The sequence below is a fragment of the Oncorhynchus masou genome, chromosome 15 (assembly GCF_036934945.1).
Source record: "Oncorhynchus masou masou isolate Uvic2021 chromosome 15, UVic_Omas_1.1, whole genome shotgun sequence".
Taxonomy (NCBI): domain Eukaryota; kingdom Metazoa; phylum Chordata; class Actinopteri; order Salmoniformes; family Salmonidae; genus Oncorhynchus; species Oncorhynchus masou.
This window is the reverse complement of record NC_088226.1, coordinates 45,450,279-45,476,510: the sequence shown is the minus strand read 5'-3', so window position 1 is coordinate 45,476,510 and position 26,232 is coordinate 45,450,279. Positions and strand designations below refer to the sequence as shown.

Genomic DNA, 26,232 nt, shown 5'->3' with positions numbered 1-26,232 from the left:
TTGGAAAGGATGGACTGTAACGTTGAATCAATTACAGGTCGCTGTAGCTCAAGCGCATTTGTGAGCGCGGTCGTGGACGCAGACGGAGGGGTGCACATATGCTAGCTCTCAGAGTGAAGGATCGTGGCCATAGGATTACTACTACTACACTTGAGGAGAGGAGCCTTCACTGAGAGGAGCCTTCACTGAGAGGAGCCCTCACCGGAGTGATTTTATGCTCCTGATTTAATTCTACTGGGATTTATCATCGAGACGCAAAATCCAAGGGAATTTAAAAGGTTTGTATTTTAGACAAATTAGCTAATCTTTTTCAATTCTGCAAACTTTAATTTTCTCAAGAATCCTATTCATTTAGATCATTTTTATCTGAAAAAAATGAAAAAGTTACTAAAACACTTTTAGGCCAGTTGAATATGTCCTTTGTGAAAATTCACAAAATAGCCTAGCTTTTTATTATGGCACAACATTGTGATTTTTTTTCCTGATAAGAAATTATTCATCAGACCGGATCCATCCATCACACTTTGGGGGCTTTTTATTATCCTAATTTCGCTACAAGGAAACATTTCACAAAACGTGTTTAAACTTTGAAGATGCATTAGCTTGCAGGCTAAGTGTTACTTCTTTCTGCATTGAACGGGGTTCATTTTTCCATGCAACATATGGTCTCACCCCCGGATGCCGAGCGGAGAAATGTTGCTACCTCGACTGGATAAAAGCGCTCGATTTCGGCTTTACTGCTGGAAGTGTCACCTCGAGAACTGAGCCTCCATTGTGGGATAGCGCTGCCTGCCCTCTCATCTAATGGGAAACACATTGGAAATTGGATTTCAAGTTATTTTCGTTTCTGCGCTTGGAATGTGTGGAATTAAATGGAATAATGTGCATTGGGATTTGCTTTCTGAGATGGGAAACAGGCTGTAGCCGATCGGATTTTAAGTTAGACACAAGAGTCATTTTGAGACCCACTACAAAAAAAGTAGGGTAAGGGGGACCCCATTCCTGGTTGGATGTAATTTCAGTGCGCCAGACAACAAAATGCAAAAAGCCTACACGCATATTGTCACCGAGAAAAGTATTCATAATTAGATCACAATTGAAAGATGCACTTTATTTCTTAAGATTTAAATAATTGAGTTGAGCGCTGCACGAAAGTCAAATTTCGAACAGATAGAACAGTTAAAGTTTTTCATCAGTGAAACTCACTGCCTTGCTTGCCTCAATGACCCTCTTCATTTCGAAATGCTATCTTTATAAATCTCTCTGCTATATTCCCATGGAAATCAATTCTGCACACGTGGGATTGCATTTAACAGTTTAAGTGTCTGTGGAGGACAGTGAGCTGAACATCCTTCCCTCAGCTGTTGCTCCAAAGTGTCAAGCCCAGAACGGCGCGTTTGGTAGGCTGCACATTTGTTGGGACTGTACTGTTGGTGGGGGTGAGGAAAATAGGGGAGAGGAGGACAAGCGGTACATTTGCACAACAGGCTGGATAGGAAATGTCCGACACCAACGATGTGCGCAAAAGTGTCTAAGTATATTAGTCAGGATTCTCACGCTAATGTTTGTCTTACAGACTTATCTTCAGGGAGGGCTCTTAATTACAGGCTCTCTAACCCTGGGTTTGATTTGCCAGTCATAATTAGCCAGTCCGGGATGAGACAGAGCGGATTCGCACAAACAACTCTCTTACAGTCAAAGTAGCAGCAAACTGTTATAGACAAAGGGGATTTTGATAATGGATAAAAAAATAATGTAGACTATTCTAATCGCCCCAACGGGAGAATAGAACAATTAGTAGATACTTTAAAATAATTATCCTATAGTCACAAATTTCTTTAAAACAAAGAATAGATTAGAGTTAAACTGGTAGACTGCATTCATGTTTCCAATGTTTTCAGCGTTGAGCGCGCGCCCCTGCTTGGAGTTGCGTCTGTCTCTGATCATTTGCTGATGGAATTCAGAGTCCGAAATATCACAGACAGACAGACAGATAACACACACACCAGGAAAATGTCTGTCGACCAGAACATGACCAAACGGCAAACTAGATTAAACCTAGATTAGTTATTTAACAGCTCAAAAACGTATATTGGTCGAGTTGCTTGGTTTTACAAGCCAACACTGAAAAACATAAAAGTTCTTAAATGGTTCTTCCTCAGCTCTTAAGGTTCCTCGGATAACTCTTGCACGATAAATAACCTTTGATTTAAGTGTGTGGTTCTTGACGTGGCATCTACAGTTCTTTGGAATTCTAAAATGTTATTTAAATGTACTGAAGCCTGCAGATGTGTCCCATTCATAGCACACAGCCAATTGGCCAGTCTTAACTAGTGTTGATTTGTCAGTGTAACATTCCTAGTGTTGATTCACGAGTTACATTAACACTGTAAAGGGTTAACTTAACATTCAGTGGCGTAAAATAAGCCCAGTGTTGGCGTTAACAATACAGAGTTGAACCAAAACCACAGGCATAATTATCATATTTCCCAGCATACTATATTGCAGGTTCATTTTTCAAATTGTTTGCTTCAGTATCTATGTTTTTGCATGTACAAATATTGATTTATTAAGCTTATTCTACTCAAATGTGAATAACATACATTTTTTTCTAAACGATTCTAATCTGTTACTTGGATTTATTACGCCCATTACTGAAATGGTTGTTCCAGTTTAGATGTAGTAGTCTATCCAACCTTAGCAGTCATAAAATAAAAAAGTTAGATATTACAGTTCTGTCTGTATTCTAATAGGAATTACACATCTCATTGCAAGGCATCATGATGTAACATGCAGGCCTGATGCAGCCTCTAAACTAAGAGCTTTAGACTACTGTGTTAGAGCAAAACTAGGCCCTCTAAAGAAGGCCTTATGAATATTAATTATCTTAACTATTACAATTTTAATGATAACATAGTCACTTAGGATCTCAATTAGTAAAAGCCACAGTACTGAACATGAATGAATTCAACAACCATGTCTCTGTCACGAGCAAACACATTCATGGGTGGTACTGGTAACTCTAAAAGTCACTTGAAAGGCTAGGGTGCGAGATTAGGCAGGTAAATCAATCAAATTGAAAATAGAGAAGGCCAGATTTAAAAATTTCAAAGCAATAAGAAGAGAAGGAGCACACAATTTCTGTAGTTCTATGTAGCCTAATGCACATCCAACTCATGTTGCTGCTACTAATGTGCATTGTATGGAGAAGACAAATACAGTCTGCAAGTTTGTAGCCTACCTAGCCACAGAAATATAATATTCCTTTTGAGGGGACTTGATGACATGGAACAAAGGAACTTTCCTGCTGGAGAAAGAATTTACAGCCAGAAGATGCCTGATGCAAGCAAAACATGTACTATGTCGCCCCCTAGCGACTCCAGTGCCTGAATTTATTTTTTAACCTTGGCCCCTACGCTATTCAACCATATCCAACGTTTTATTAAACATCTCCCAAGAACAAACCAGCGTAATCATTGACTCATTGTGCCCTTTACAAGACCTGGCATGCCACAGTTACAACTGGAGAAAGGAGAAGGACAGCCAGTCTAAATGCTGTGCTGGAGCAATAAAAGTCCACCCATTGATTTGAATTGAGCAAATTGCAATGTTTTCCAAAAAGACATAGGTGTCTTCTACCATGAGTCAATGTATTTTCTCTTCGCTTAGGCTGATAGTTTTGTTTTTGCAACATCTGGTGGAACCATGTTTGACCTGCCTGTGTTTCTACTCTTCCAGCTGAATGAACCATCCGTGACCATGGATGAAATGAAGACATGTCTCATCATTGGGGTGCTCTTGTTTGGATTGTTATCGGGTAAGAGGCTAATTTAAATAAGTAAAAACCTTTCTATCACCTGGGGGTGTATTCATTAAAACATTTACTCCAAAAGGAAAATGTTTTGCAACGAAAACTAGAGTTTATATTGGGCAAATTCAGGTAGATCCCTCCTCATTTTGTTTTCCGTTTGATCTGTTTGGTTCTTAAACAGTAAACGGTTTCTGTTGCAAGATGTAATGAATACACCTCTGGGTGTGTTCATTAGTCAGATTCCGTTGCGAAACAAAACAATCTGCCTTTTAGTTTTTAGTTTTATCACTGTTAAAAACCTGTATGTTTTTGTATTGATTACCCTATGGACGTTCAGTGAACTGTTTCGCTTTCCTTTAGTTACCTGCGGACTGACGCCACCGACCATTGTATCAACTGAAGATGAGTTTGTTCTCGAGCCACTCTCCGTTTTCAACATCAGCTGCACTAGTAAAAGGAGCGTTGCTTGGGTCGAACCCTTACCGGTCAACACATTCGTTTTGCCTGGATATTACACGGCCACGCTCTTCATCTATAACGCTTCCGTGACACACACCGGATATTACATCTGCAAATACCAAGACGAAGAGGGCGATGAAGAGGATGATGAAGACAATGAGGCAGTCATATACGTTTTTGTCCCAGGTAAATTTGGTGGAAATGGTTGTCATTTCCATGCAACATCACTTTATTCCATTCTATTCTACTTCCCATAGCTTATAGTTTTTTTGACCAAACAAACTTGTTTTGCCTTGTGCAGATCCCAAGGTTCCGTTCGTGCCCGAGGAGCCAGGTAGCATGGTAGTTCTAGTCTATCCTGGTGAAACCATCATCCCATGCAGGGTGTCAGACCCTCGATCCCCAGTGGTCCTAAAGAGTGCTCCCAGTGGAGTAGAGGTGGACGCTGCTTATGACAACAAGATCGGCTTCATTGGCAACCTGGACGCTGGACTCTACGTCTGTGAGACAATCGTGAACGGCGTGACAACAACCAGTGACATCTACACCGTGAAGGACAACAAACGTAAGTCCAGATGTGGATGACTTGGCTGCGCTGCTTAGTTTTCATATCACATTGGTTGAATGTACACATGGCTATAAGCCGCTTTGGATAAAAACATATCTTTTATTATTTAAAAAACTGTCTTTGTTTACCAGAGAGAGAGAGAGGGAGGGAGGGAGGGAGGGAGGGAGGGAGGGAGGGAGGGAGGGAGGGAGGAGAGAGATCTGACTGCATTGAATAAATGACATCATGTCATTACTACCAGGGGAGATGACTTCACATGGTTGTTGTCAGACAGATGGAGAGAGTGTGATGGCATCAGCCTGCAGTGAACTCTGAGAGGGGGATGACCTCATGGCTGTCAGGGGGAGCAGTTGACCATGCAGGGACCTGTAGATGACCATATTGTCCCTGTTGACTGTATTGTTCCTGTTGACCATATTGTTCCTTCCTCCCGTGGTGGTCTGTACAGTGATGGAGGACTTCCATGTGGAGGTGAAGGCCAGCGAGAAGGCGGTGAGACTGGGGGAACCCTTCAACATCACCTGTGTGGCACCTCCAGGACTGCCCTACCAACAGCAGTGGCTTCACCCTATGAAACAGGCAAGGGCCTTATCCCTCTCTCCGTCTCACTCTGTCTCTCTGTCGGTGTCTGTCACTCCTCCCACACCCTCCTTCTTTCCTCTACTTCCTCTCCCGTGTTGGCCTCCTCTCTTGCCTCCCTTTTAATAATATCTATATCTCCTTGTCGTCCGTTCTCCATAGCCCACTTCTCTTCCCTCCTTAGTATGTCTCCTTCTGTCTCTCGGTCCAGCTCTCCTTCTCCATCCTTTATCCCTCTTGGTGTCACTACGTCTGATTCATCTCCCCAGTCTTCTTGTAGTGATGAATGGCTTGGGCTCAGGCACAGTGTGTGTCCGCGTAACATAACTCTGAGGATGGATGGGCCTTAGTTGTTAAAGGTACCTTTAGGTACCTTAACTGTCACTAAATACAGGTGTATCTCAGTGACGTGTCTATTACCAGGGCTGGAGTCAAATAGTGCATCATGGTATTATAAACCCCAGTCAGACTGAGGGAAGGAGTGAGACAGTTGTTTGTCAAAAAACAGGGCAAATGGGTAGAAGCAAGAAGGAAGTTCAAAGGAGAGGGGAAACAGTGAATCACGTGACCTCTGTGACCTCTGGATGTGTAGAGCAGATATGCGCCCTACCTCCTCGTAACCCCAGTGAACGTAGGATGTGTGTGAATGTGTTTGAGCATTGAGTGTGTGTTAGGTCAATGGCATGTTTATATGAGGTAATGAGAGTGTGCCCATTCGTGTGTATAGTCGTGCGTCATTTAGTTCATTTAAGTTTTGTGTGCCAGTGTATGTGCTAGTAGTATGGGTAGTGGATAGAGACTTTGTCTGAAGTGTCTATGTTAATTAAAATGTACGTGGTCACCGCTGTGTTTGTGTGCGCTGTTCGGTAATCCCTGCATGGCATTGTGACAGAGCGTCTGTTTTAGTGGTGGGATTACTCCAAGCCCTTTTCCAGAGACAGTTCAGGTAACTAGAACTCAGGACTTCTGACTCTTGGCTTTAGTCTCAGTTGCAATTACAGGCTTTTAAAAGCCTTGGGTCCTGATTTATCTCCTGTGGACCAGCATGTGTTTTAACCATCAGCTCACAGACAGATAGAGAGACATGCTGCTCTGACATACAGAATTAAACACTAAACCTGTAAAAAGGCAGAGAAGAGTGTAGAGACAAGATATTTTATTTCCTAAAGACGAGGATAGACGGTGTGTTTGTGTGTATGCATGTGTGTGCGTGTGTGTGTGTGTTTGTGTCTACGGTGGTTTTAATCTCCTGTCCTCTTGTTCCTCTATCTAGGCTGTGGATGCAGTCCAGTTGAAGCAGGCTCGGCCTGATAGAGTGGTCTACACCCTCAGTATCCCAGCAGCCTCCTCTCAGGACAGTGGGGTGTATGAGTGCTCTATCACCAACAACTTCAGTGGAGAGATCAGAGCCAACATGGTGGCTGTCACTGTCTTCGGTACGCTCGCTCGTCCTTGTGGCCAATTCAAATTGTTATTGGAAAAATATGAGAGATGTTTATCGCCAGTCAAGGCAGGCATTGTAGACATTTTGTCTTAAGACATTGCCTATCCTTCAAAAACATGTATATTTATTACCAATACCACTTAGTTGTAGATGTATTAAACTTGGTTGGAGTCTTTAAAAGTAGTCTCATTGAATTCACATGAATGCGTAGAGTTAATTTGGTCAGTGTCTGCAGTCTCTGCAGTCTCCCTACAGTAGAGTTGAGGAACACCTCTGCTTTCATCATCAGCCCCAATGCTTTATGGGATGGCTTCAACAGATGTGTGCCAGACTTTCATTTCTCTTTTTCGGTCTCTCTTGTCCTTCCTTTGGGGTGTCCCCCCTCTATTCCTCTCTCTTTCTTCTACTTCCTCTCTTTTGCACCCCTCTCTGTAGAGGAGAACTCCTTTGTGATGTTGGACCACAGTGGGATTGGAACGGTGGAGTTTGTCAGTATGATGGAGGAGACAGAGTTCACCATCAGTATTGAAGCCTTCCCTGCTCCTAAAGTCACCTGGCTGAAAGACGGTATCGCCATCACTGAGAACAGCTACTTCCTCACCAAGACCAGACGTCTGGCGGGCAACCAGTAAGATCATAACATTTGTATATAGCAACGCCGGTGTCTGTGTGTCAGTGTGTCTTTGGAGCTCTGTGTGGTGTGTGCTGCACTGAGCTATGTGGTTCTCTGCTCGTCTCTCAGCTATCAGAGCACTCTGACTCTTCGGCAGTCACTAGAGAAGGACAGTGGGAATTACACCGTTGTGGTCCTCAGCAGCGCTTACACTGACCAGTTCTCCTTCACCCTCAAAGTGAAAGGTGAGAATAACCTCAAGCCAAATGAAAATGCACTTCTACATGTGTGTGAACGTGCATTTATGTTTCTGTGTTTTCAAATGGGTTAGCAACTGAATACGTCAGTGTGTGTGTGTATTATCTCAGTATCGTCCTAAATATGACATTATGTCTGCCTGTGTGTGTCTTCCAGAATCAGGCCCAGTACTGTTCCAGCCAGCCTCAGCGCCAGTGCTGTTCCCTCAGAGAGAGGAGTGGATTGTTCCCCTCCACACCCCCTTCACCCTGACCTGCAGGGGCGAGGCCGAGCTGGCCTGGGACACGCCCGTCTACCTATCAGAGCAGACCGAGGAGGACAACAGCGGCCTGTTCATCACCACGGTTACCGTAGAGAACGCGACAGCAGGGCACACTGGCTTCTACACCTGCTTCTACAAAGGAGGGAACTCCACTGAGGAAGGAGAGGACAGCAGCATCTACATATATGTGCCAGGTATAGGGAAGACAGCACTGTGGTGCTGGATTTACATGTGTGCTAGCAATTTGTATTATAGGAAATGTACCATGCCCTCTTCTCTCTTCCTCAGATCCAGAGGTGCCCTTCGTACCCTCGCTGGTGCCCTTTGGCAACCACGTCCTGAATGGTCATGATGAGATGGAGATCCAGTGTCGCGTGTCAGACCCCGGTGCCAATGTGACCCTGGTCAACGCTGATACCCAGCAGGCCGTGCCCTTGGCGGTCTACGACAGCAAGAGGGGTGCCGTGGGCTTCTTCAGCGCAGGAACCTACGTCTGTAAGGCCCTCGTCAACGGAGAGGAGCACCTCAGTGAGGAGTACATCGTCCACGGCTGGGCAGGGGGGTCGGAGCTGCGTGTGGAGCTGAAGGCCCAGAAGACAGCCCTCTTGGTGGGAGACACCATCACTGTCATTTGTGTGGCCCGGGGGTCTGAGATCCTGGAAGACCACTGGAAGTACCCTGGAAAACTGGTAAACAAAAGCACATACATAATTATTATTCTCTTATTGGAGAGGAAATTCATTGACTCATTTTAAAATGCATTTGTTTGTTTGATCATAAATGCGTCTAACTTGTGTGTGTCTGTGTGTGTGTCAGGCGGACCGGGGCTTGAAGTCGGTGCGTGAGAATAAGAGGGACCAGGAGATCCAGTACACATTGACTGTCCCCCAGGCCTCAGCCAAAGACAGCGGCATCTATGTCTGCTCCATCACTGACATCATCAGCAACGAGAACCAGACCAAGAAGCTGGCCATCACTGTCTATGGTACGTTTGTGTCACGGTTTATTTACCTAATAACAAGGCAATAATCTTGGTTTATCATCTTGCTATAAGTACCTGTAACCTTTACATAATGTATTAATGGTTCTATCTCCATTTTCTGTCCTGATAGAGAGGCCATTCGTGTCGCTGCGCCCGGCGTTCAGTTCACAGGAGTCAGCAGATTTGGATGAGGTCAGACAGTTCCAGGCTGACATTGACTCCTTTCCCAGCGCTCAGGTCACATGGCTCAAAGATGGCCTCCCTCTCAACGACGTGGCGGCTGAGATAACCACCAGCCTCCGGCAGGTCAGCGAGACCAGGTGAGAAATACTGCCACTCAACAACACCTAAATACTCGCACACTACACTCATTGGCTAATAACATGTTTAGGTCAGCAAGATCAAGATCATGGCTATTATTAAGGTCTGGTGTTGTCGTGCGATGTTAGTGGAACTAGTCTCTCGTGACAGACTTAACAGCGTGCTCATGGTTGCCATGATTAGAGTGTAATCATACATGTTGTTTGGACTCTGTAGGTACCAGAGTGTTCTGACCCTGATTCGGGCCAAAGAGGAGGACAGTGGGAACTACACCATCAGAGTGCAGAACGGGAACCAGACCCACAGCCACAACTTCAGCCTGCAGGTCAAAGGTGAAGCAGAGGAATGCTCCAACCACTTCATTTGGATTGACCTTTATTTTACTGACTAACAGGGCTCCCATACTCCCTGACACACTTTCTTTTACCCACCTCTCTCTCCCGCTCCCCCTCTCTCTGTGTCTGTATTGTGGTCTGACCCCCTGTTCCCTCTTTCTGTGTCCAGTGCCTGCAGTCATTGTGGACCTGATGGACCTCCACCATGGCTCAGCCTCAGGCCAGTCTGTGGTGTGTATCGCTGGAGGCATGCCCACTCCTAAGGTGGAGTGGTTCATCTGCAAGAACATCAAACAGTAAGGGCACACTCTCACGACCCTACCTTCTTCCTCTTCATCTCTCCATTCTATCTCTTTCAGTCCAACAATAGCCCGTTTTCTTTCTTAGAATCCACATACACCTACTGTACATTGTTCACCTCGACCTGGCCACTTCATATGCTACTATGCCCAATGTGACAATGTCATGGTATAATTTGGTCTCATGTCTTTACCCTTCCTTCCTTCCTTCCTTCCTTCCTTCCTTCCTTCCTTCCTTCCTTCCTTCCTTCCTTCCTTCCTTCCTTCCTTCCTTCCTTCCTTCCTTCCTTCCTTCCTTCCTTCCTTCCTACCCTGTCCAGCTGTGCCAACGACTCGTCTGAGTGGGTGCCCCTGCCTACCAACAACACAGAGATCACTGTGGAAGCGCACATCGACCAGGACAACCAGCTGGAGAGTCAGGTGATCTTTGGGCATCTGGAGAACACCTTGGCTGTTCGCTGCCTGGCCAGGAACGAGATGGCCACTGTCAGCAGGGAGGTCAAACTGGTGTCACAAGGTGAGACATACACTCACTAAGTCACACTTACCTCCTCCTTCAGTTAAACAACAAACATGGTTGGCAGAATGTGGTGAGTAGATTTACAGTATCTTAGATTGCCATTTTGCCTGCGGTATATTTTCTTCCTCCTGTGGTCTCCTCTTTTACTAGCTAGTTTCTTCCTGTAGTTGCTTCCCTTTGTGACACTTGAAATGTGATAGGTGTTGAAGAGACTTTGCTGGGCTGTCAGTGTTGAGGCAGCTGTCTGGTAAAGCTATCTGTGGTGGGGCAGTGTGTCTCACACTGTCATTGTGCAGCTGTGTGTTAGCCTGGGAGACTTTTACTGTGAAAAGTGAATCCCCAGTAGTTTAAGCCATTTGGCCCCTCCAGCTGTGGCCCCTCCAGCTGTGCCCCCCCCCCCCCCCGTGCCCATCTCCTTAATCCCTTCAACACACCGTTTGAGGCCCCACTGGCTTGACTGATTGGGTGTGAGACTGCATGCTGAACTATACAATTTAAATAGGGTATTTGGATTTCCACGTTGAAGTTCTTCATATTTGACCTCATTTGATGTTTTTCAATTCATCAAACTAACATTTCCATATTGACTTACATTGATTTCTCCATGTTATTTTTGTTCTCTGTGGCATTCTCCATGTTGTGCTCTCCATCTCATGTGTGTGTGTGGTGGTTCTCTTCCTGAACAGACCCTCACTCAGAGCTGACTGTAGCTGCTGCTGCCCTGGTGCTGCTGGTCTTTGTCATCATCTCACTCATTGTTCTGGTCATTATCTGGAAACAGGTACAGCAGATGATCAATGCCCCTCACACACAAGCACAAACTCACTCACCCACCCACCCACCCACCCACACTCACTCACTCACTCACTCACTCACTCACTCACTCACTCACTCACTCACTCACTCACTCACTCACTCACTCACTCACTCACTCACTCACTCATCTACACTTTAAGTGTCCTAGAGCCTTAGGTACTGATCTGTTTTGCTACGTCCTCTGTCCTCCAGAAGCCTCGCTATGAGATCCGTTGGAGGGTGATAGAGTCAGTGAGCCCTGATGGTCATGAGTACATCTACGTGGACCCCATGCAGCTGCCCTATGACTCCAGATGGGAGTTCTCTCGCGATGGGCTCGTACTGGGTGAGCCAGCTGCACTGCTTCCTCTCTCTGTGGTCCTGCTGTGGTCATGTTCTTGTCAGAGTGTCACATCACCACGTTCGGGTGGTCAGAGGTTCACAGCACCATGGTCTGATGGTCGTGTTCTGGTCAGGCTGTGGTCTGGATGTCTCCCTCTGGTCTTTGAAGTGAAGATGTGATAAGGCCATCTGGCCTGGCAGACAGGGGTGGCTGGGACGTGCTGCCTAGGGTTTGGGTTGTGACTCACTGATCAAAGAGAATCTCAACCACTGGGGACCTGGGGAAGTCACTGATGAGAGGGCAGAGGCAGACGTGTGTATGTGTGTTTTTGTCTGTCTGTGTGGGTGTGTCTGTGTGTGTGTTTGCTTGCCTGTCTTGGTTTGTGTATTTGTTTACACTCCATGTTAACTGATCGTATGCCATGACCGCAGGACGTATCCTGGGCTCTGGGGCGTTTGGGAAGGTGGTGGAGGGAACTGCATACGGACTCAGCCGCTCCCAGCCCGTCATGAAGGTGGCCGTGAAGATGCTGAAACGTGAGTTGACCACAGACAGCTATACAGAGAGCTGTAGAGAGGATCATTAAGGCCTGTGGAGATTGCCTGGAGAGAGCGGTGTCCTTGAACACCATCAGAGTCACAACAATACCTTTAGGCTCAGACACACCGGTAGCCTGTAGCCTCAGACACACCGGTAGCCTGTAGCCTCAGACACACCGGTAGCCTGTAGCCTCAGACACACCGGTAGCCTGTAGCCTCAGACACACCGGTAGCCTGTAGCCTCAGACACACCGGTAGCCTGTAGCCTCAGACACACCGGTAGCCTGTAGCCTCAGACACACCGGTAGCCTGTAGCCTCAGACACCCCGGTAGTACTTAGCACCTCTGAACGGAGTGCCGGCCGTAATTTGTCAACTGAGTGCAAACCGATTCTGCACGTAGAATCACATGAAAATGTTGTCAGTCAGACGTCCATCAGCGGGCGGTCCATAAAACACACACATCTGCACGGCAGATCCACATTCGGTGCGGTGTGTGTGCTCCCTTACGTTGTGATTGATGAAACAATTGCAGGCATTGATGGGTGTTGTTGATGAGTTGATTGATTTGTGTGTGATGGACTGATAGTTGTGGTGTGATTGATTTGTTTCTCGTTGCAGCCACGGCCCGCTCCAGTGAGAAACAGGCCCTGATGTCAGAGCTGAAGATTATGACTCACCTGGGCCCTCACCTCAACATCGTCAACCTGCTTGGGGCCTGTACCAAGTCAGGTGACTACACACGCACAAATGAACGCACACACATATGCGTATAGGCACGCACATGCACACGCACATGCACACACACACACACACACACACACACACACACACACACACAGTTTTGATAGCCAAGAAGGGAAGTTGCCATTTCTTTCTGAGCCGATGGTGGATGTGGTATTTTAATAGGATTTTTATGAGTGTAATAGCTTTGCCCTCTTGACGTTGCTTTTAGCCTTTACGAGCCTCTGATAAGACTAGCCAGCAGACTGACGCCTGTGTCTCTATCTCTTTGTTCTGTTCCCATGCAGGCCCCACCTACATCATCACTGAGTACTGCTTCTATGGAGACCTTGTCAACTACCTGCACAAGAACAGAGAGAACTTCGTCAGCGTGCACCCAGAGAAGACCAAGAAAGACCTGGACATCTTTGGCATCAACCCTGCAGATGAGAGCAGCAGGAGGTAAAGAGACATCCCAGCTAGCACATTTGGTTCCTTGGAAGTTGTGACAACCTACTTTTTTGGTTTCGCATTGGTTCTGGGATCAAACCCATACGTTTCCTGACTGGTAAAACTGAATGTTTTTTAAATGTTCTGAGAAAGGAAAGTGAACATTTAGCCAGTTCTGGGAATGTAGATTTTTAAGTTGCAGGAAGGTTCTGAAAACATTTTACTGTGATTCCCTGAAAGTTTTCCTGGGAGATTTTATTAACGTTCTGAGAACGTAAATGAGAGGTTATTTGAAGGTAATTAAATCATGTTCTGAGAACATGTTTCAATAAGAATGAATAGCCTTGCTAGCTTAGGTTAACGGTTTTGAACAGATAAGACACATGGAAATTAATTTGCTTAGGTATTAATCATGGAAACACATAAAAATGTTTATTGTGGCACGGCGTCAGTGAGATTCAAACCTATGATCTTGTGTGTTTTGTCCATGGAATTAGTCACTGCCCCACTAGGAAGGAGCAAAACGATCCCATTTCAAAGGAAACAAGCACTCATTAAGATTAGGTGTGGCCAATTAGTTGGCGGGCCAACACTCCTGAGCACAGAGGACAGAGAGAGTCTTGTTGACGCTAAGATTAGAATGTCTATGTTTTAAATAACACTCTTAGAATGTTCTTTGAACGTTACTAATGTTTTCTTGTGTTTTTTTATGGAACATTTTCTTAACGTTCAGAGAACATGACTTAAATATAATCATGAGGAAACCCGCAGAAAACATTATATTGAATAACTGTGATTCTCACAGAAGAACATTGTTTATTAACATTCTCTGAACAATTTCAGAACATCACTTTAAATAGAACCATGATGAAACCTGTAGGAAATGTTATGATGAAGTACTGAAATTCCCACTTAAGAAACATATGGTTCTCAGAATGTTATATGCTAGCTGGGTATCCTGCACCATTCCCAGAAGGTTGTATGCAACTTAATGATAGGACAACCATGCTCTCAACCAAGCTCTAAAAATCATATGGTTCTCAGAACATTGTGTGCTAGCTGGGCTATAGGATCAGCTCCGAAAACATACATAGGAGCGCACACTCACACACAGGCCAGGAAACACAGACACACACACCCACCCCTCTGTCGTGTGTCCCCCTCTTCAGTTGCTCCTCCTTTACCCCACTCAGTCATTCTGTCTCATTGACGCAGCACTTTACTGCACTCACTCAGTAACATAACGTAACCCTACCCCAGGCTTCCTCGTGGCTGAGGGGGTTGTCTAGCGTCTTCCACTAATCAAATCTGTGTCTGAAGTGGTACTCGGCTTTCAGGCTAATCACATTACTCTTATTTGGTACCTGTTAATGGTCTCTGTCCAGCTCCTCTCTGTTTGTTGATCTGTGTTGACGGATGACTCACAATGACCACAGTTCAGAGTGTGACCACACCACTATTTAATCTCAACCACCCTGACCATCAACCACACCCTCTATGTAGGGAACCTCACAACATACATTAAACTGGGCCTTCTTAGAGAACCAATGGCGACTCTAACATGTCTGTTGTTGGTCTCCTCCCGACCTCCCCTTCTCCCTCTCTCCCTCCCTGTCGCCATGCAGCTATGTGATCCTGTCATTTGAGAGTGGTAAAGGGGACTACATGGACATGAAGCAGGCAGACACCACGCAGTACGTGCCCATGCTGGAGATGAGTGATGCCTCCAAGTACTCCGACATCCAGAGGTCCGAATACAACCACCCGCCATCACAGAAGGGTGGTGAGTACACAGTCCGACAGCCTCCTTCTCTTCCCTTTTGCTCTTCCTCTCTTAATCTAACTCTCCTTGCCCTCTCGCTGTGTGGCTTGGCTGCGTTGGCTGAAGTGCAGGGTTTAAGTCAGTGCTGGTTGTGTTGAGGGGTCCACCCTTCTCAGTATGTAGGCCTGCCTGGGCCGGCCTGTAATCATATAGAGCGGGTAATTGTAGCACACATAATAATGCCTCGTTCTCCCTGCCATTAGGAATAAACAGGTTACAGCAACCAGTTCTATATTTACATGCACATAAACATACAAACACTTTATTCACTCACTCATAGACCGACTGAAGCTAAATGGGTTTGTGTGTCTGTGTGTTTTCCTGATCCAGATAGTGAGATGGACAACATGCTGTCAGGGGATGGTAACGAGGGCCTCAGCACCACAGACCTGCTCAGCTTCACCTACCAGGTGGCCAGAGGCATGGAGTTCCTATCCTCTAAGAACGTGAGTGACCAAGGGCTGGGAATGATTGTAGATCAGATGGACTGGTAACATGATGTTAGTTCAGTGCGGTAGGCTGGAGGGGATGTCATACAATAGAATAGCTACCCAACAGACAGGTGACGATATCAACTAGAGACACAGAGGTGAGCCTAGGAAACCATATCCATCTTTTAACAGTCTGACTTAGCAACTAAAGAAGGAAGTGGTGGCGACATGATTCCATTGGCTTATGAGAAGCTGGTGCCACTGGCAAGCTGGTTCTGTCCTCTCTGTTGGTACACAGCAGGGAGTGGGTCGGTTGCCACGTCAACCCTGTACATTTCAGGGGTAACCACGGTAATGATGGCAGGCAGGTTGTGGGCTGCTGTTGTGCTTGATGACAGCTGTGAAAGCCAAGAGGTTGGCTAAATCAGGGGTTGTGTGATAAGCGGCCCTATGAAGGCTGAGCTCCCTGCTCAGGAGACAGGCCAGGTCTTTATATAGAACACCCAGTAGGCTGGAATTACACTGAGTACAAAGCAGTTATAAGCTCCTCATAACAGCCTCCTAGTTATTATCCTTGAATATACTCTGGGCCGGAGTGGTCAGTCAAGGCCGTGTCTTAGGCTGGCTTGTTGACATAAAGCCACCCTGTAAAACACAAGGAGGTAAGAGAGAATAAAAGGAAAGAATGTGTGTTCTGATTGAATTGAGATTAATGAAATGCTGAATTTTGCGGTGTAGTGTGTGCATCGGGACCTGGCTGCCAGGAATGTCCTGCTCTCGCAGGGGAAGATAGTAAAGATCTGTGACTTTGGCCTGGCCAGAGACATCATGCACGACAACAACTACGTCTCCAAAGGCAGCGTGAGTTTTCCTCTAGGACGATACTGGCTGTTTGTGTACCCTGATGAACTTAGACGTGTATCTGTGAAGGTGGTTTGTCCCCTGCTAGTTCATGTTAGCACTCCATTATGGTCCACTATTGTAGTGTCTGTTATACGCGTGCAGTGTGTTTGATCCATCTGCGCTCTGTGTTGACCACAGACCTTCCTGCCAGTGAAGTGGATGGCTCCGGAGAGTATCTTTGACAACATGTACACCACCCTCAGTGACGTCTGGTCCTACGGCATCCTCCTCTGGGAGATCTTCTCTCTAGGTGAAACTCAGCTGACCCCTGACCTTTTTCAGTGACACATTAAGAACAGCGTGTTAGGGAGACGGCTGACTCCAGATCAGTGTGTAGATACAGTGTGTTGACAGTGATACGGGTGTTTGCTGGTGTACTGATGGCAGTGTGTTTGTGTTGAAGGTGGCACCCCATACCCAGGGATGGTAGTGGACTCCAGCTTCTACAACAAGATCAAGAGTGGCTACAGGATGGCCAAACCTGAGCATGCCCCCACTGATGTGTATGTACATATATTTTTATATATAATAATTACATGTTGTGTTGTGTACATTATTATGCCAAAACACTATTTGAAACTACTACGGAAGGCTATGTACTACTGCTGTAAAAGTCGAACGCACAGTACTAAACTGTGATGTACAATGCCATGGGTGTTCCTCCCTGCACTGTTTGTCCTGTTCTATCTGTTCAACTAGTGTGTTTTCCCTCCTCCAGGTATGAGATGATGATGAAGTGTTGGAATAGTGAGCCTGAGAAGAGGCCTTCCTTCTTCAGCCTGAGTGAGAGCGTGGCCTCACTGCTGCCTTCCGGCTACAAGAGGGTGGGTGTCTCTACTGTCTGACTTCTGACCCAACGGCCTCTAACAGGGTTCCTCACACCTGCTTTCTAATCTCCCTCTCCTTTTCATTTCTGACCCTGACCGATGACGTATGGACCTACTCTTCACTCCTATAATTTATTTTCCTTTCTATCAGTCTCATCCCTCTTTTACCTTACCTGACCGATCCTATTTTTCACCAGGAGCGGAGTAAGTTTGTCAACCATCCTCTTTCTCCACCCACTAGCATTGGGTCATGTTATAGTTCTACATTACTAATAAAGTGTAGAATTCATCTAAAGCCAGGCTCACAAACTCCAACCACTTCCCCCCAACTCTTCCAGTTGAGTGTGTTTCTGTGGGCTCTGCCAGTTGAGTGTGTTTCTGTGGGCTCTGCCAGTTGAGTGTGTTTCTGTGGGATCTGCCAGTTGAGTGTGTTTCCGTGGGCTCTGCTTGTTGAGTGTGTTTCCGTGGGCTCTGCTTGTTGAGTGTGTTTCTGTGGGTTCTGCAGTCGAGTGTGTTTCTGTGGGCTCTGACAGTTGTGTGTTTCCGTGGGCTCTGACAGTTGTGTGTTTCTGTGGGCTCTGCCAGTTGAGTGTGTTTCTGTGGGCTCTGACAGTTGTGTGTTTCCGTGGGCTCTGCCTGTTGAGTGTGTTTCTGTGGGTTCTGCAGTCGAGTGTTTTTCTGTGGGCGCTGTGCATTTCCGCTGTGTTAAAGCCCAGCCCTGGCGGTGATTAGAATGCTAATGCTCCAGCTGGCGGTCAGTGGCCAGCCCCAACCACTGTAGTGACGCAGCAACAGCAGCCCCAGCTCCTAGGTCTCGCCTCCGTCCACCAGCTAGGCTAACCATAACAAGCCAATTAAACAGCACGCCACACATGGCACATCAAACCTCCTCCTCTCCCCACTACTCTACTTTAATGGCCCAGGAGAGTGGAGGAGCTGGCTCCCATTTTAGCACCTAGGATTGGGGTTGGCTGGGCTAGGGTGGGGTGGGAAATGTGGTTCACTGTATGGGTCTCACCACTAGGCTAACAGACGGACTGAGTGAGAAAAAGACATACCAATGACAGCTGGTTGAACTGGTTCACGTGTTATATTAGTTTTAGGATTCATCAGATTTCTGAGTTTTGTGATTTATGAAGCCGATGCAGCTGTTTTGGATGTACTGTATGGGAGTTACCAGAGCACTAAATAACTCTGACTAGTACAGGCCAAAAGTATTGCCTTTATATGCACAGTGCTCTTGGCTTTAGAAACAGCTAGCCGTATAGCAACGTTTTCTGCATGGTACTGTAGACATTCTGCTCCAATGCTACTAGATAGGTTGATGTTCATTGTGCCCTCTCTTTCTCTTTCTCTGTGCAGTGTTTCGAGAGGGTGAACCATGAGTTCCTGAAGAGTGACCACCCGGCAGTGACCAGGGTCCAGGTGGAGAATGACGACACCTACGTTGGGATCACCTATAAGAACCAGGGCAAGTCGAAAGACAGGGAGAGTGGCTTCGACGAGCAGCGCCTCAGCTCTGACAGTGGTTACATCATCCCCCTTCCTGACCTGGACCCCCTGTCTGATGACGAGTACTGCAAGAGGAATCGCCACAGGTAGGCTACCACCTCAGTGTCAGACATGTCTATCTTCATTTCAGACCCTTATAAGTGGTACAGATTGATAACACTGTTTTACACCAAAACATGTGCTAGTTCTGTCTAGAAAATCCAGAAAGTGAGATGCCCGTCTTATTTAACTCATGGTCACTCCTGTATACTATACTCCATCTACTCCCATTAGCTGTTTAGTAACACTAACCTGCTCCTCTCTGTCCTGTGTAGCTCTCAGACGTCTGAGGAGAGTGCCATAGAGTCGGGCTCCAGCTCCACGCTGGCCAAGAGAGAAGGAGAGACCCTGGAGGACATCACCCTATTGGATGAGATGTGTCTGGACTCGGAGCTGGTGGAGGACAGCTTTCTGTGACAGGCTTGGAGAAACCTAAAGCCTGCCAACGAGAGGGGGATATTGGTGGGAAAGACACCTGAACATAGACCCTTAAACCACCCACTCGTCCTCACCACCCCGTATCTCAAACCCACCTCATCCCCCGCCCCACACACCTTCAGTCCTCTTAGGAGGACAGAGAAAAACCACTTCACTGCTTGGATGAGTCTGTGGCCAGATCATGGTGTGCCTTCTGTTCCCTCCTCGGAAAGCGCCCCCTGTGGGGCTGGAGGGACGTGCATAGATAGATGGATAGATGGGACACTGAGGACTCGCCACTATCCTGTGGTTACTGTCTCTATAGAAGGTCAGTTTTGGATGGGACTAAGTGCACATGAGGAGAACATGGAAGAAGATAGATTTTTATATAAATGTATAGAACCTTATTGTAATGGGCATTCCGAACAGCAACATAAGCAAGGATGGATGGAGGGATCAGAATGGATCAGGCGTGAAAATCAAAGACCCAGAATGAACAGCAATTTATCTCAGCCATGCAGAACCACTACAGACAGACCCACTATTTAAACCACATCACACCAGTGCCAGCAAACAGACCAGTACGAGGCCAGCTACACAACACAGCTTTACTTCACAACTCACCTACCTGCAGCATATGATCTATAACTACAATATATCTGATGCTGACACAATCAGTAGTAATACTTTGATTAAAAAGCACAACATCTGGACTATGTATATGTTTTTATATGCAATTATATGGCATATGTTGTCAATAGCTAAATAAGTGCAGCAGTTCAACAAAACAAATGTAAACTTCTTATCACGCATATATATCTATATATATATATATAAATATGTATATTTTTTAATACTGCGTCGAGGAAGGTGATGATATGGGTTTTAAATTAAGAACACAACTAACTTCCAAAACTAGACTCCATAGAACATAAACCATTACATTATGTAAATTATGAAATGGGAATTTGTTTATTTAAATTGTAAAATGAACTCATGCTAAGTATGAGTGACATTGAACCTGGACCAAAGTACATTTATGTGCATTAGTACAGCATGCAAGAATATGTGTTGTTTTCAAGCTTTGAGCTTATGCCATTGTAATAATAGTAATGAATTGATGTCAATAATAAACACAGCGTTATTCACTGCAGATAAAGGAAGGGAACAAGTGAGAAAAACACCATAGTCGTCTGATTTGACAGTTTGACAGATCTCATGCTTCTCCAAGCCAAGGAGCTGGTACATCTTCCCAATCAGAGAGGACGTTATGCATGTGTTGTTCTGATTGGTAGCAGTGATTTAGCTGATGTCGTATGTACAGCCATTTTGCTGTCCTGTACAGAGACAGAAGTACAGGTGTTGTATCAATGTTAAATACACTAGTTTTCTACACATAACGTGATGTCAGCACCATACATCTTTATGTGTACGTTTAATGTTCAGTCCTGCAGTATTTTCTATCAGCTGTCCAACTGCTTTCGTCTGTCTCTACCGTCGACTGTGATGTTCTCTGTGATCACATTAAAACTGTAGCACTTTTTTGTATTTTCCTTGTATTTGATGTGTGAAATGATTGGACTTTTTGTTGAGAGAAGGGCTTGGTTTGGCTCTGGAAGGTTTCCTCTCTATGGCAACAGCGTTGTGAATGTAGAGCGGAAGAAGTGGGGGAAAGAGACGTATGAAGTATAATCCACGGTACAGTATCTATAATTATAGGTAGTTATCACCAATACCCGGAAGTTATCCTCATGTTTCAATGTTTCATTATGCATTATGTACATTCAGATGATTTATATTTCAATAAATGATTTAATAGTGTCTCTTGTTTGAAAATCTGTTTTCTTTCTTTCTTTCTTTCTGTCTGTCTGTCTGTCTGTCTGTCTGTCTGTCTGTCTGTCTGTCTGTCTGTCTGTCTGTCTGTCTGTCTGTCTGTCTGTCTGTCTGTCTGTCTGTCTGTCTGTCTGTATGTGTGACACACACACCATTCTCCATGATAAAAACTGGTAAAACTAAACGATATCTTTTTATAGAGGCGGTTTATAATTATGGTTTGGTAGGTAAGATAAGGGATCAAGGGTTAGTTTACCAGGCTGACATCATTTCCGATTTTCTAAAGGCTTGCCCATAAGTGGTCAAGAAGAGGGTCAATTCGTTAGTACGTGGAGGAGTATGCTTGCCTCATTACCTACTATGAGAGACGATGCACAAGAGTACAGTGGGGCAAAAAAGTATTTAGTCAGCCACCAATTGTGCAAGTTCTCCTACTTAAAAAGATGAGAGGCCTGTAATTTTCATCATAGGTACACTTCAACTATGACAGACAAAATGAGAAAAAAAAAATCCAGAAAATCACATTGTACATTACAGGCCTCTCTCATCTTTTTAAGTGGGAGAACTTGCACAATTGGTGGCTGACGAAATACTTTTTTGCCCCACTGTATGTTGTTTTCTCAATTGGAGAAGCATGCACACATTTAAAAACATTACGCTACTTATCCTTTTATCTATAAAATGTCTTGCACGACCTGATACATTTGTTTTATCACTTTACACATTTCATTGGGATTCCACCCCAGTAAACTAAATTGTCCTAATGATGCACGACTGGAGGAGTCTCATTTCATACAAACACATTTGTCTCCACGTTTCCTCTCCTCGCCTCCTATACAAAGACAAACTATAGACTACTAGGGCTAGGCTACACAACAACCAACACACAATTCTGGTGCAACTGACATTGATGATTAATTAGCCCTGTAATGTTGTCGTCTCCACCCCATAATAAACCCCCATGACACAATTTCACAAACAGAATACCGACACCGAATGCAGTCTCAGAAAAGGCCACTAGGTTGCATGATAATCTCAGCATAGAGTTCAGGGATAAAATCCATAGTTATAGTCATGCAGATGATGTATAATCATAAATGCATGATTTGTGGGAGAAAAATGTTGTGTGTCATTTATTATATATATATTTATATATATTTTTTTAATCAAAATAATATTTCCAACAATCGGTATTAATACCAAAGTTTTTTTTCATAACTAACCAAATATATACCACAGACTGTTGTTTCCAATGGGAGCAAATGAATCATAGTGGGCAGAACAAGTGAAGAGGTGGGCAGAGCCAAGCATGAGCTAGTGAGATCCTATTGGCGCATTCTAGTTTTATTTGCATTTCTGTGATGTGCATGTGTGCAATAACTCAATTCGCTCTTGCACTCCTAAACAACACACTTAAAAAAAACTTTGCTAAAGGGTAAAGTCTACAAAATGTAGTCCACTCTGGGAACAGAAAACTGTATTGAGATCAAATATTCAATCGTTGAGACAATTTGCAGAATGTAGGCCAAAATTTGTCTATCCCCATCTTCTCCCACTGACGGCCGCTGGGCTTCCTCACATCACCATATTTGGATGTTGAGTGGAAATGCCAACCAGGTGGCTTCAGATTTATACATCCAGTAAAACATCTGGTTTATTGTTCTATCTGTTTTAATACTATATGTAATGTGTGAATGTCAAGTAACTCCACCAGAGGGAGATATTCCATAAGTAATTATTACATACAAAAAGCATCTCCAGTTTTATGTTTGAGAACCAGGGGTCTTATTTAAAAATATATTTTTAAATTAACTGTCAGTGAATGGTCAGTTCTTGGAAAGGAGAAACCTAATTCAGAAAATGTATGTTGTGTGTCTCATGTGTGTGTGTGGTATATATTGTTTTGCCCCCAAAAAGTATTGTTTTGAACTTTTGAACATCTCAAATTGACTTTGGTCAAATGTACTTTTCTCCATAATATTTATGTTTACGTTGTGAAGATTCCTTAGGTGCAAAAGCTGATTTCATTGGAGCAATAAAAAAATATGGTATCGCTTTGGTGCAATTTTCATAAGTATGTGTTTCTTTTTCCAAACACTTAGTACAAAACCCTAAACAGATCATCAAAAAGGCAGTTGCATCAAAACTCTAAGCACATTTTCAACTGACTAAGTACAACACACAAAATCATACAATCTCTTTTTCACCAAACTTAATCCGTGTTTCATCTAGACATACATGTTTCACATTGCAATACACGTTTATATTAAAGTAATTGTTAATCACAATGCAATGCTCACATTATTTTTGATATGATTGTCTTCCCACTTGTTAAAATACATTTGACTATTACTTAAAGATGCACTATGCAGAAATCGCTCCGCCATTTCCTGGTTGCAAAAATTTGAATAGCAAGTATCGTGAAGAGAATCCGTGTAGAATCTAAACCGCTGTGAAATATATTTTCTATTACCAAAAATATTGTATTTTTAGCTGTTTGTAGCCGGTTTACAAAACCAAAAGTAATAGACAAACGTAAACATGGAAAACATAGAAATAGCACATATATAAACAGATCTACAGCTTCTTAGACTGAGAATGACAGATCTGTAACACATATTTCTATGTGAATTTGGTAAACCTATATATTTTAAATTAGTTTGTTTACTACAGTTTTTGAGAACTTCATGACAATGTATGTTTGTAAAGTATAAACATATAAAGTATAGTATTTATTGTAACATATTATTATGATGATGGTTATTGTGATTTTACAGTAAATAAAAATACAAATCTGATAGTGACAAGATCAGAGATGCACTGTATGTAACAAATGCATCCCCTATACAGTAAACATTTCTACAAAAATAACAGATGGGGTCTTTTTTCACACAACTTTATTAAAATTGCATTGGCCAATACAGTAATATATGCCATTTACGTAGCAGGCGCTTTTATCCAGTGACACCAGAGAGTCCACATATTTTCACAGGTTACCCCAGTGGGAAACGAACCCACAATTCCTGTGTGGGGTCAATACAGCGATGTAATAGAGTAATATATGCCATTTACATAGCAGGCGCTTTTATCCAAAGTGACAAGTGAGTGCACATATATTTTCGTATGTGACCACAGTAGGAATCAAATCCACAACCTGTGTGGGCCACACAGGATGACTACAATACATAAGTGCAGTACTGTATTGTAAATATAATTCATGATTACAATACAGGTGGAAGGTGCATGATTGCCATCCCCATGGAAGTGCCTTCCTCCTTCAGACCATGGATGAGGACAAATGCTCAAGACAGGCTTGATGTAACCTAGTGCCTACTAAACGTTATGTTTCTTTCTTTCTTTCATTCATTTAATTTGTTTCATTTGATTACAGTACATCTACATGGTAATTATATCTGAACAATACATTTATTTTTTGCATCAATGATTGTGAAAGATGTCTTCAGGGATCAAACATCGTACAAAAATGATGGAAATGAGATTATCAGTCAATTTTGATGCGTAGTGCAAGTGTATTGCCAAATGTTTTTAAAAAACTGTGTAACGTACTGTCATTTACAGTACTGTAGCATATAGCATATTCAAAGGGCAAATTTTTAAAATGTATCTTGCATTTGTTTACTATTGGATTAACTGGTTGTTAAAATAACTACATTGAGAAGTTTAGGTGATTTAATCAATGTTCTCATGCAGCGGTGATTTTAGCATTTAAATCTTGGTGGGGCAAAAAATATATAATATGGGATGCATGCCAGCAAAGCCACTACACAACACAACACTAAACAATACATTAATTGCACTATAGCACCGCAACACCTGGCAGAGCCTTGTATGGCAGCGAAACAGTTCATTCAGCCTCATTTACTGTCTTTAAAAAAAACATAGCTGATATGGCTGACTTGCTTAAATGTGGTTTCTACTGACAATTGAGATGTACAAACTATGGCATAAGGGGATGACGAGGGGATAAGAGGCAATCCGTAATTTCGATTAAGACATTAATGAGCGAGCTTGGACGGGCGTAGTTGAAATGTACAGCGACAGAATTCAGAACATGGGCCGTTCTTACAGTGTTCTCCCTGCACAACAAGTCAGAACCATAGGATAAAAGGGGCATATAAGCAGACAATTAATCAAATCAAATGTATTTATATAGCCCTTCGTACATCAGCTGATATCTCAATGTGCTGTATAGAAACCCAGCCTAAAACCCCAAACAGCAAGCAATGCATGTGTAGAAGCACGGTGGCTAGGAAAAACTCCCTAGAAAGGCCAAAACCTAGGAAGAAACCTAGAGAGGAACCAGGCTATGTGGGGTGGCCAGTCCTCTTCTGGCTGTGCCGGGTGGAGATTATAACAGAACATGGCCAAGATGTTCAAATGTTCATAAATGACCAGCATGGTCCAATAATAATAAGGCAGAACAGTTGAAACTGGAGCAGCAGCATGGCCAGGTGGACTGGGGACAGCAAGGAGTCATCATGTCAGGTAGTCCTGAGGCATGGTCCTAGGGCTCAGGTCCTCCGAGAAAGAGAAAGAGAGAATTAGAGAGAGCACACTTAAATTCACACAGGACACCGAATAGGACAGGAGAAGTACTCCAGATATAACAAACTGACCCTAGCCCCCCGACACATAAACTACTGCAGCATAAATACTGGAGGCTGAGACAGGAGGGGTCAGGAGACACTGTGGCCCCATCCGAGGACACCCCCGGACAGGGCCAAACAGGAAGGATATAACCCCACCCACTTTGCCAAAGCACAGCCCCCACACCACTAGAGGGATATCTTCAACCACCAACTTACCATCCTGAGACAAGGCCGAGGATAGCCCACAAAGATCTCCGCCACGGCACAACCCAAGGGGGGGCTCAATGAAAGCTCTTACAATATTGGATGATTACATTTCTCAAAAACAGGTTATAGGCTACATGTGCACCATCAAGTCAGAACAGTAGACAAAACTAAGAGATGAAAATAGACCAAATTATTAGGGTGAGGCACATACCAACAGCTTACTACACAACATACACTTAGTATTACTTTCTTAACTTAGCATACATATCTCCCTGACATATTACTGAATTAATGCAGCATCATACAAAACAAGTGTGGACTCACCTTGCTG

General features: G+C 44.2%; 1 protein-coding gene across 1 annotated transcript; it reads left to right on the top strand.

The window, feature by feature from the left end:
• On the top strand, window positions 1–21,072 carry pdgfra (platelet-derived growth factor receptor, alpha polypeptide). Its single transcript, XM_064989403.1, has 28 exons — window positions 1–278; window positions 3,739–3,817; window positions 4,172–4,456; window positions 4,572–4,835; window positions 5,287–5,417; window positions 6,691–6,853; window positions 7,297–7,489; window positions 7,604–7,719; window positions 7,889–8,188; window positions 8,283–8,683; window positions 8,811–8,979; window positions 9,107–9,296; window positions 9,514–9,629; window positions 9,802–9,928; window positions 10,252–10,448; window positions 11,138–11,232; window positions 11,460–11,592; window positions 12,021–12,125; window positions 12,749–12,859; window positions 13,159–13,312; window positions 14,926–15,083; window positions 15,453–15,568; window positions 16,292–16,414; window positions 16,595–16,706; window positions 16,860–16,959; window positions 17,175–17,280; window positions 18,646–18,881; window positions 19,110–21,072. The coding sequence occupies exons 2-28, from the start codon at window positions 3,760–3,762 to the stop codon at window positions 19,249–19,251; spliced, it is 4,401 nt and encodes a 1,466-aa protein (XP_064845475.1). The 5' UTR covers window positions 1–278; window positions 3,739–3,759; the 3' UTR covers window positions 19,252–21,072.
• The last annotated feature ends 5,160 nt before the right edge of the window (window positions 21,073–26,232 follow it).